Source organism: Glycine soja, chromosome 15 (genome assembly GCF_004193775.1).
Source record: "Glycine soja cultivar W05 chromosome 15, ASM419377v2, whole genome shotgun sequence".
Classification (NCBI taxonomy): domain Eukaryota; kingdom Viridiplantae; phylum Streptophyta; class Magnoliopsida; order Fabales; family Fabaceae; genus Glycine; species Glycine soja.
In genome coordinates, this window is record NC_041016.1 from 13,929,009 (window position 1) to 13,941,387 (window position 12,379).

General features: G+C 32.9%; 2 protein-coding genes across 2 annotated transcripts; both read right to left on the minus strand.

Moving 5' to 3' along the window:
• Positions 1 to 2,434: 2,434 nt before the first annotated feature.
• LOC114388192 (pentatricopeptide repeat-containing protein At2g18940, chloroplastic-like) lies at positions 2,435 to 5,338 on the minus strand. The gene has a single exon (XM_028348539.1). It carries the CDS (start codon positions 5,125 to 5,127, stop codon positions 2,638 to 2,640), a length of 2,490 nt encoding a protein of 829 aa, XP_028204340.1. The 5' UTR covers positions 5,128 to 5,338; the 3' UTR covers positions 2,435 to 2,637.
• A 4,606-nt stretch (positions 5,339 to 9,944) lies between these two features.
• On the minus strand, positions 9,945 to 10,322 carry LOC114385849 (glycine-rich cell wall structural protein 1.0-like). Its single transcript, XM_028345908.1, has one exon. The coding sequence runs from the start codon at positions 10,320 to 10,322 to the stop codon at positions 9,945 to 9,947; it is 378 nt and encodes a 125-aa protein (XP_028201709.1).
• Between the last annotated feature and the right edge of the window lie 2,057 nt (positions 10,323 to 12,379).

Sequence of the window (12,379 nt, forward strand, 5' to 3'; positions counted from 1 at the left end):
AAGAGCAAGGAATGTTTGACCATAGTGAAAGGGGTACTTGGCCATGGCCAAGGAATGTCTGGCTTATGACTTGAGGATATCAATTATGCTTAAGAAGTGTCTGGTCGAGGCCAAGGGGTGTCCGACTACGATCAGGGGATGTGCGACCATGGTTGAGGGGTGTCATCCATAGTTAAGAGGTGTAACTATGACTTAGGGGGTGCTCAACCATGTTTGAGGGGGTATCCGACTAGGGACACAAGGTGTTGACCATAGTCAAGAGGTGAGACTATGACCTAAGGGGTGTTTGGCCATGTTCGAGGGGTATTTGAGCATGATAAGATATTAAGTCTTGGTTGTTAATTTACAATATAATCAAGGGATATCTATCTATATGGCTACACATGCTCCCGAAGCCTTGAGTCCTATAGAGTATGAAGAGAGTTATCTTTGGATCAAGAAGCCAATGTTTTAATGCAATGTTTTATGATTGATGGGTATTGGGTTTGATGATTAGATATTCATCTTTATCTTTTGAATTTTGAAATAATCTCATCAATTGCTTTGAATCTTGCACCTTCTGTTAGGAGTTACTCCTCACCTTCAAGATACGTTGCTTTGATCATTAAATATGTTATGTTTAGGCATGACCGATGAATGTTTAGTCAATTTATCATATGGCCTAGGGTGTTCGGTCATGCGAGTATAAATTCTTTTAATATGATTTTTTTTCTTTCATATTCACGACAAAGAATCAAACTTCTCTTAAGATATTCAAATAATCCAAGTATCTATAAGTAGATCAAGCTTTTTCAGTGATGATTTGATTTCCGGGAGAACAAAGTGGATTTTTATGAGCAAATTCTGGCATGAGAGAGGACCAATGAAACAGAATACTGTTGGATGCATTCCTTTGCTAGCAGGGTTTCGGTTCAATTCTTTTATTATAACAATGTAAAGGAAAAGAGATTATATTACAATCCAAGGCAATGAAAACTTTTAAATTTAAATTGTACTTACAGAAGTACATTTACATGTATCAAAACTTTGTTAGTAATGATTCTATTTTTTTATTATAACAATTTAGAGAAAATGATATGATATTACAATCTAAGGAAATGAAAACTTCTAAATTTAAATTTGTCTCAAGAGACTTACAAAGCTATTAAATACTATAGAAGTAAAAAAAAAACTCTACATGTAAAAGTTTATTTTGCAAAAAAAAAAAAAACTCCATTATTCTAAGAATGGCATACATGAATTTAAAACTATAATTAAAATACACATACTAAAGATACTGAAAAATTCCAATGTATTGGACAATTTTTGAAAATTGAGATATTTATTTATTTATTTAGTCTTAATTCTGATTAATTTGAAGTTTATCTGAAAGATAAATAAAGTCCGAATAATTTAGGTATTGATATTGTATCTTCATTATTCTTTGAAATACTATTTTATATGTTTCTTTCATTTTTTTTCATTAATATTGTATTGTATCATAGAGTATACTTAATTTGATAAGGTCATTCACACCCATTCTTCACCAATAGTATCGTGGATAATTTTAATTTGAGAAATTAACATGTAAGGCATGGTTTTAAAGCCAAATGGACGATTCCATCAGGACACCGTATCAATGAATCAATGGTTGAATAGGTGGGTCATTAATTGAACTACATGATTCAATTTGTACTTAAAAGGAAAAAAAAAACATAAATGCAATTTTAGTCTTTTATTTTTTAAAATCTATAATTTTAGTTCTTTTATTTTAAATAATTAGTCTCATATTTTTCTCAGAATGTGCAATTTAACAACAAAAAAAAAAAAGAATCAAAATTCCATTTAATCCAATAAAAAAATCCGACTTCCAGAATTTCGGACTTCCACTTTAATTTTATTTTCTTCACCCACATGGCCCTTGATAATGTAAAAGTTAATCATTTTAATCCCTAATTTTACAAAAGCTGTTTACTTTTATTATTAATATAACATTTATTTTATAGGGTTGTTCATATCAGTATGCTGTCAAAAAAAACATTTAATATCAGTAATTAATGAGATGAAAAAAGAATAAAGCACATTTATTTAAGGATTAAATGAAGATATAGAAAAGCACATTCAGGAATTGAAGAAGTCAAACAAGATGACAAAAAAGAAGACGAAAAATATCTTCCAGTTGTTTTTGTTTCTTGATTTTTAAAACACTTACTTCAATAACAATTTTCAAAACTTAATACATTTTATGAGAAATTAATTAATTGCTCAATAACAGAAAATTATAATAAAAAAACAGCTTTTGAAACCAAAAAGTGAAAAGGGACTCTAAGCGGCCCTTATCATCGTAGAGATTGTCTTAGGGAAAAAAAATTCAAAACAGCACGCATATAACAGATTCAGAAAACTTGCGCCAAAATTTATAACTTTCAGGTATTTAATCAAGCAAGAGAACATATTCACCAGTAGGTTGATTCAATATATTTCTAACTTTTTATGGATTGGTGCAGCTATTAACTTACAGAACTATAGTACAAATGGAGTTTCCAAAGGACTAGATTTGATCCATGCTAAAGAATTGAAATAACTGATGGAATTGCATTTATAGATATTATATAAAAAAATTGGAAAAAAAGGAAACCAAAAAGGATAGTTGATAGTTCACAAAGTAGACCCCACTCTCTCCCTAATACAAGAACCAAGTCTTTTCACAGATTGATCATCAAAGGAGATATCAAGCTCCTTAATCTTAGACACAAAGTCCATGGCTTCTTCATACTTCCCAGCTTTACAGTAACCATCAACTAGAATCTTGTAAGTTAGTTCACTTGGCCTGCAATTGTGCTCAATCATAAATCTAATGACTTCATTTGCTTCATCAAACAACTCCATCCCTGCATAGCCTGACAAGAAAGTATTGTATGTAACTATAGTTGGTTGAATCCCCTTAGTGGTCATTTCTGAGAGAACTCCAATAGCCTCCTGCATGAGCCCTTTTCTGCAAAATCCCTTGATAACAGTATTGTAAGACACAACATCTGGCTCTGGACCAGAGTTTTGAATTCCCTTGAGCACTTCTTCTGCTTTCCAACACTCGCCCTCTCGGACATACAAATCCATCAAGCAATTGTAGGTGAAAAGATTTGGCTGCAATCCACATTCATGAATGAAATGCAGCATTTCACGGGCCTTCGAAAACATCTTGTTTCGGGCAAACATCGAAAGCATGGAGTTGATGACAACCAAATCAGGTTTGTATCCATACTTTTGCAGTTGATCAAATGCCCTTTCCATTCCCCTAAGGTGTCTGCACTTGTGGTTTGTAAGGACAAGGGTTCTCAAAAGTATCCAGCTAGGAAAGACATGACCATCATAAATTTCTTTCTCGACCTTCTCTATCCCCTTGACATTCCCAGCCTTGGAATAACAATGGAGCAACAGTGAGTATGAATTTTCATTAGGCTTAAAGCCCTTGGTTCGCATGTCCTGAATGACAGATTCTGCCGCTTTCCAATCACCTCGCCGAGCCAGGGCATTTAGAAGAGCATTATAAGTTGTTACACATGGAGTAAAGCCTGATTTAACCATTTCCCCATACATTTTTGCAGAATCAACTTCAGATCCGCAACGAGCATATGCACTAATCAATGTATTGAATGTGTCTTTATCAGGCTCAAATCCACAGTTTTTCATTTCCCTCAAGACCTTGTTAACATAATTGTGCTTACCCTCCTCGCTACATACAGCAAGCATGGTGTTCCATGTAGCACGATTAGGAGCACATCCATTCAATTTCATCTCACAGAGAACCTTAATAACATCTTCTGTTCTTGATTTCTTGCCTAGCATGGCAAGAACAGAGTTATATGTGTACACATTGGGAGCACAACCCAAGTCCTTCATCAGGCTGAACAACCTTAATGCATCATCCTCCCTTCCCGCCTTACCATAGGCATCTATTACAGTGGTATAGGTAATAGCATTTGGCATTACCCCTTTGCTTGTCATTGTATCTATGACAGCCATCCCTTCGTCCAGAAAACCAGCTCTTACATATGTTGCCGCAAGCTCATTGTAAGTAACAGAATCAGGAGGGCAATTATTATCCTCCATTTCTTTCAATATGCTCAAGGCCTCAGTGTAAATTCCTGCCTTTCCAAAAACCTGCAACATAGAATTATACGTAACAGTTCCCGGTTTATAGCCATTAAATTTCAATTCAGCCAAAAACTTCCTCGCTTCATCCAGCATACCCTCTCTCCCACAAGCAGAAATCACAGTGCTGCAGGTAAACTCATCTAACTCAAGCCCTTTACTCCTCATCTCATCCAACAACTCCAAGATTCTATCCCAAGAACGACCCATCTTGCCGTAAACATCAAGCATAACATTGTAAGTGACCAAAGTTGGATCAAGACCAATCTCCTTCATCTTCCCAAACAAGTCAATAGCCCGTTTGTACTTGCCAGTGCGAGCATAGGAATGAAGAATGGTGGTGTAAGCCCGGACATCAAGCGAGTATTTTTCCACAGGAATTAAATCAAACAACTTGGATGCAATTGAATGCTGTGACTCCCTCCCCAATATCCTAACCATCAATTCAACAACCTGGTTGTCCAACCTCAAATTCTGATCACTCCCAAAATGCAACCAACCCCATTCAAACAGCAAGAGTGCCCTTTCCCAGTTCCCAGAAAGGTCCAAAGCCTTCAACAAGCTGGGAAAATCAGCCTCAAGCAACTCAAACTTAACAGAGTTGAAAAAGTCATTCAATTCATGCAAAGGTGACCCAACAATTGAACTGAACAGCAACTTACCCTTGTCTGATAAAAATCCAAACTTTGCATCATCAAACTTGTCCTCATCAATTATGGAGCCAGAACCTAAAGTGGGGTGCTTTGAATGAACTGAATTATTAAAATCTTTGGTGTTATCATGAGAAGGAGGCACAAGTGTGAGAGTGTGAGTGGTGATGGGAACTGAAGAGAGATGCTGAAGGTGTTGGAGAAGGGAATCTAACTGAAAAGAAGGAGGTGGTGGTGGTGGAGACTGTGGAGGCAAAAAAGTTGGCTTGAATTTCAAAGGTTGTTGTGTTGGTTTGTGTGAAGGAGCAGGCAAAACTGGCCTATTGGGGAAAAGGGTACCCTCCATTGCAACAAGCAAGTACAATGGCAACAGAAGAAGAGAGTTTTATGATGGGTTCAGGGTTTGAACATAAGGATGAGATTGAAAGCAATTGGATTGAAGGGTGGGTTGGTTGATTGAGTGAACCAAAAAGGGAAAGGGAATGGAATGTGTGGAGACAAAACAGATAGAGAGGATGACCCATTGACCCGCAGTGAAAGTAGTGAGTGACTCCTATTGAAAATATTGTAACTTGTAACCTCGTCTTAAAACACTCGTATGAGGAACACTATTCTTGAATCTTGAGGATTGATCAGAAAATGTATTTGATAGTTAAATTGATAAAATAATCTGAACAAAAATCAAAAGAAATATTTGAAAAAATAAAAAGGAAGAATTTTATTATTTTATTGAATTTGATTTTCTTTCACATTTCAAAATCCAATTGAATAATAAATATACTACTGTTGAACGCGTGAATCAACCTCTATATATATATATATATATATATATATATATATATATATATATATATATATATATATATATATATATATATATATATTATCTTCAAAGGAATCCTAGCTGTTCTAATGTTTTATTCTTAAAAAATTGAAATTATTTTTTACTACTTGTGGTTTTTAATTTAGACTAACTTTCATTTTTATTATGCATTTGTTTTTATTCAATAAATATTACTCTTTAAATAAAAAATTATCTTTAAGATATTTGTGTAATAATTTGAGACTTTATTTAGATTATTTATTTATTTTTATAGTTTACATTTTTATTTGATGTACTTATAACTTTAGTCACCTTGTCTAAATTCTCCTCCACCTCCTCCCACCCCATTATCATTGTTATCATTATTGTTGACATTGTTTGTGTCACCACCTATTTTCTTGAATTAGTTTTCAACTAATTTTAATAGAATAAAAAAAATTTAAATAAATTTTATTTTGATACCAAAATTTAAAAAAATAACTAAAACAAAAAACAGTTGTAATTTTGAAACTTATAACTAATGATCACCCAAACAAGTCGTCCTTAGCTTTTTTTTCTTCCAATTTTTCTTCTCAGTCTAATGTCTCTTGTTTTTACTAACAATGATGGCACTCTATCTTTTTTTGTCTCATGACAAGACGGAGAGCATTATGGGATTAAAATGTTTCATTACATATTAGTTTTCTTAATACATTTTAATTTTCATGCATATTTCTATCTCAGTTAAACCTCTTGATCGATATATAATTGATATGTTTTTGCTAAGATAAACATTTTAGAAACCATTTGCTTTCATAAAATATCTTTTGCTCTTATGACATTTTGCTTGTTATGATATATCTTGTTTGATTAGCACATATTTTACTCTAATACATATATTGTATGTGTTTATTTTATTTTTTAATAGGCTTAGAGGTCAAGGAGACATGCTGAGTTGTCTCTATCAATACAATTGGTTCCTCTTTCTTCTTTAGTTGAGACAACTTGCACACAATTTAAATTCAAAATTTTGAATGTTGGTACTTGTTGTTAGTGACGGATGACTTCTCATTTCTCCAACATAAGGAGATTTGCTACTTCAAAAAAAATGAGTTTTTTTAGGTAAGTCTTCTTTCTTCTTTGAACAATTCAGATTTCTTGGGACTTTCTTTTCTTATTCTTGATTGTCTTGCTTGTATAGGACTTGTAGTATGTGACTACCTCTTTCTTCTTCAAGATGTTTCATGTCTTCAGAAGAATTTGTCACTTCGGATGATAGTGTCTTAATACACTATTGCATGATGTCTTTATTATAGATTCTTGTTCGTGCTTTTGAATTGTGTAGACACATATGCCTATGTTGCTCTCTTTTACATTGCATCTTCTGATGATCCTTAAGTCACATATAGCTTTTAATATCTATCCCTTAACTCAAGTTACCTAAAAAATCATGCTTCTAGTTATATGTAACATTTGATATCTACACTTTGATATAGAATGCAAGATTGTCCTTCTGATTCTGGTTTCTTGCTTTTGAAGTTTGGGCACTCTTCTCCATGCTTCTTGATTAATTCTTGTCTTTCAAAGACACTCAAGGCAAAACATTAGTTGAACAAGTCTAAAGGACTTAGAATTTGTTCTTTCTTTCTTCCCCCTTCCTTCATGTCTTCCCTTTTTTTCATGTGATTTGTTGATTTCTTTCTTTTTCTCCCTCTTTTCTCTTTTCATTGCTACTTCACCATGAGAATCTTTGTTGTGCAACATTTTGATGGGAAAAAATTCTTGTTGACAGACAAGTAAGTCCTGATGAGAACCAGATCCATATAAGTCGATTCAAGTTTAATAACACTAAATGAAATTGAGATGTGAAAATCCATGTTAGGGAAATACATAATAAATTTACGAGTATTCTACACTTCTTCATTGTTTGGAACAAATTTTATTCTTTATGTTGGAAATAGTTACAATTTGGTGATCCTCGCAAAATAAGCAAAGAGATTCCAATACTTTCATTTTATATTTTTGTACTTGTCAACATTTTTCTCTTGCAATTTAAGATATTCATTGGTGTAAATGGTTATCAATTGTTTCCTTTTCTTAGTTTCTTTCTCTATGACTCAGTCTTTAAAGTTGGTGTTTTCTATTATTGCTTATAATTTTAGATTTACTTTATATATCAATGGCATAAAAGGTGTTTACTTTTTTTTTATCCAAATACAAAACTAATAGAAACAAATCAAGGCAATTGAGTTTTCAAGAGATTAGGATTAGGATTATTGTATAATTGTATTCAATTTCTATGCCTATATTGGATTTACATTGATCACTTTATGTATTATAATTATGTTGTTAATGTCAGGTGTATTTTATTAGGCATTAAGCATTTTGGACACTACCTAAAAACCAAAGTCCTAAAAACTAATGTTCTTGATTTTTTGGTGCGTTTCTTTGCCATTTTTTATACAAAGGGTTATATATAATTTTTTTTTTCATTTTGGGTATGTAAGTTGTTGAGACAAGTCAATGATATGATAAAATGATCACTTCATACTACATTGACTACCTTGTTTCTTTTAAATTTTCTTTCACTTGCAAAAAGATTTTCTTAAAAATAGGAAACAATAGAAGTGAAAGAAAACTTCTTTTATGTAAGTGAAATAAAAATTTAAAGAAAGAAAGTAGTCAATGTGGTCATTTTACCTTATTATAAATTTGTCTTAACAACTTACAAACCTAAAATGAACAAAAAATATAACCCTCCGCATAAAAAAGTAGCAAAGAAAACCCTACTAAAATTGACAACATCAAGAACATTAGGGTCCGTTTAGGGTGTGTTAACTCATTGGCAAGTACACTAATTTGTCTCAAGTAGTAAATTACTCAGAAGTCCGAGTGTTGAGTCTATATGAACTTTGTTTGTACTTAGATGAATGCAAACTCAATTTATAAGCAAGAGATAAAGAATTTAAAATAGAAGATAAAGAGAGACAAAAGATAAGATAAATATTCAAAGTAAAAGATGATAAAGATAGAAGATAAAGATGATGATAATGCATTTGAATGCTTAAAGGTAAATTCAAAATTTAAAATATGTTGGGCCTAACATGCTTAACTACACTTGATGCAATGTTAATGTGTTTCTCTATTTAATACTATTTCAATTTCCATCAACATCTACTATGATACTCAACCCTGATCCCTCACAATAAAGAGCCTAATTTATCTATTTTCTCTCCCAAATCCTTTTGCAGAGATAAAACAATAAATTGCATAAATTTTAGAGATGTATGCATAGGCTAAACAATATCACCCTATACCTAGCAATTATTTGTTTAGGTTCTCTTTCCCAATTTTATAGAAATTAAACACTTCTCAATGCCTAATCCCTAAACAAATGCATATATGATCAGACCATACAATAACAATAAAACACGGAAAAAAATAATAAAAATTGACATTGCATTAAATAGGTAGTAAGGAAAGATTACATTATAAGGACATTTGACTGCTAGGCTCCCTACAATGGAGGTTGAGTCTCTCATTGCCATGAGAGGCTTTACACTTTAGGGACTAATATTGATGGAAGAAGAAAAGGGATGGATAAAGGAAGAGGGGAGAATGACTAAAGAGAGAGAGTTTCCCTTATTAGAGATAATCAAGCTTAGGATGCATTCATTGGAGAGCTCTGAGTCTCGATGTGTCTTTCTCCTTTGCTCCCTACTCTTTTCATAGGCCCAAGGTAATTTATAATCCATGCGACCTCGCACTAAGCGCGCCCCTTCTGGTCTTAGCGGGGTGATCACGAACTAAGCGCCACAATGTTTGGGCTTAGCGAGGCGGTCACGCGCTTAGCACGGGATTTCACGCTAAGCATGCCTTTGGGCCTTTTCGTGGGCCTTCTTTGCGCTAAGCTTGAGCTTGATCGCTAAGCGAGGAGGTGTGCTGAGTTTGACTTGTGCCCTAAGCGAGCTATTCCTTTTTCAACTTTTTTTTCAAGTTTTTGCATCAATTTTCCTTTATAACACTTGTAATTTACTTCTTTTGAGTCCTGTTAGTAAAAAATTCACATGATATTAAATTCCTTATTATTTCATTAAAAATAACAGTAAAATAAAGAAATTATAATCATTCTTAGCCAAAACTGACTATCAATTAAACTCAATTTTCGCAGTTACCAGGGTGGTTGCATGGTTGTAAGTTTTTGGTTTTTGGTTTACAAATACAATTTTCAAAACAAGACGTGTTTGGCAAAAATAAAGTTGAAATGTGTTTTACATCATTTTTGAAATACTTTTACACCCATTTTCAAAAAAAATTATGAATTTGGTTTAGTTTTTAAAACAAATACACATTTCCCACATTTAATAATGACATTTTTTGTTGCCATGGCCGCTACCACCACCACTACCACCAACGTCACTATCACTATCACCATCACCACCATCACTATCGTCAATGCCACTATCACTGCCACCACCACCAATACCACCTCCGTCATCGCCACCACCATCACCACCGACATTACTACTACCATCAACACCACCAATACCATCTTTGTCATTGCCACCACCAACGTTGCCGCGACCACCACCACTAGTTGCCACCACTAATATTACCACCTTACCACTACCACTACCTGTTACTGCCACCACCAACATTGCTACTAAAACCACCACCATCATCATCAACACCACTAACATTACCACTACTACTACCACCACCACCACCTCTATCGCCATTGTCATTGCAACCATCACTAGTATTTTTATTGTCCTTGCTATTGAAACCACCATCACCGTTGTCATCACCTCATATAAAATCACTTTTAAACTAATTTTAATACATTAAGAAACTTTTATAATGAGTTTATTTTGAAACTAATCATATTTTAAAAACTAGTTTTAAAATTATTTAAAACAAACTAAAAACTATTTGTTATTTTTAAAATTTTTGATACTTAAACCTAAAAATCACCCAAAACATAACCTAAAAATCTATTGTTCGTAGGGAATGCCCAAACTGCTTCATGCTCAATAAAATACATCTGACAAAGGTAAACAATAGGAACCAATCAAAATGAAAGAAAGCTTCTTTACGTGAGTGATTTTTTTTTAAGAACGAAAGTAGCCAATGCAGTGTCAAGTGGTAATTTTTGTTTCATTTCTCTCGAAGTGTGTTTGGATAAGGCAATTAAAAATTCTAAGGAATTTTAAATTCTAAGAATTTCAAATGCTCCAATTTAAATTCCTTTATTTTTAAAATTCTGTGTTTGGATCCGACCGCCGCGACAGGCTCTTCTACAGCACTCTGCAGCTCGGTCCCACCTTCTGCGCCGACAATACCACCTATCACGCCGACGCGAAGTCGTTCAAGAAAAGCTTCAACAAGTTCCACATATTCGCGAAGATCTTCAGGACCAGATCGGAGAAGTTCCAGTCAAATCCATCGTGCGAGCAAGCCTTGTACGCATCGTCGTCGTGGTTCTCGGCCATGTGTCTTTCCCTTGCGATGTCGGAGGTGGCGAAAAGCTTCGATTTCAAGCTCGCTGAGTTCGGGAGGATTGGGGAGGATTGCGTCGGCGAACCGGAGAAGGAAGCCGGAGGCGAGGGTTGGGTTGTTGAGGAAGCCGTTTGTCGGATTTGCGATGTCATTTTTGGAGGTCAGGAAGCCGTGGCTGTTGCGGTGGGTTTTGCAGCAGAGAGAGATGTATTTCGGCATTCTGAGAGGGTTAGGGAGTGATGATGATGAAACTATGGTGTTTGTGTTGATAGTGTTAAGAGATAGAATTTGAAATTCACTCTCTTGAAAATAAAATTTGAAATTCTATTATTTCAACTAACTAAAATTCATTTTAAAATCTTAAAATTTTGAATTACTTTTATTAAAATATTCAAACAGTTACTTTTAATAAAAAAGAATTTAATTTTTTATAAAAAAATACATTACCTAATTAAATTACCCTATCCAAACACACTCTTATGTTTTTCTGGCAGGACCATTTTCTACATTTTATTTGAGAATTAATTTTGGTTCTTTGGATACGTTTAATGCTTTTCAAGTAATGATTGCCTTTTTTTGCCTTACTATATGGCTCTTGTGAGTTCTATTGATATTGGCATTGGGGGGTTTTTAGTTACTTCACTGCTATTAAAATAAAGTTAAGGGTGATTTACACTGTATTAATTTAATGTAGTAATACTTGTGGTAATTCTACGTAGTCATAATTAATGAATGTTTATAATAAAAAATATAAAAGTAAAAAAATATTAAAAATATGAAATTGTTTCATTTTCACTTCTTTTAATAATTTTAAATATTCAAACCAATGATTATTCTTTTAATATTTTACGTGCCATATTTTATCCATTTGTTTTTTTTTTAATTTGACTTTTCTCTCTCTTCAAGTTATTAGCTAGTTTGTGTAGCAAAAAAATCATAATTGAAAAAAAAGAAACAAATAAAAATTAATTAAATAAAGGAAAAATGGAAATAAAAATGAACTTAAAGGATTAAATATATCAATTTAATTTTTAATTTTAAATATACTTAAATAGGTGAAATTAATGATTTCATCTTGCATATTTATTGATGAGCATTAAAAATGTCCAATATCTATTTAAGTTTTCTATTTTATTCCTTTAATAAATGATCATTAATAAAAGAAAAAGCCTCTAGTCATTTTTATGTTAGGTTATATTTCTTTTATAATAATGATAAAAAAATATTTCTTTTATTATGTTATTTTAAAGTTAAAGTTAATGATTATTTACGTTTTGAAATAAATGAAACACACTAA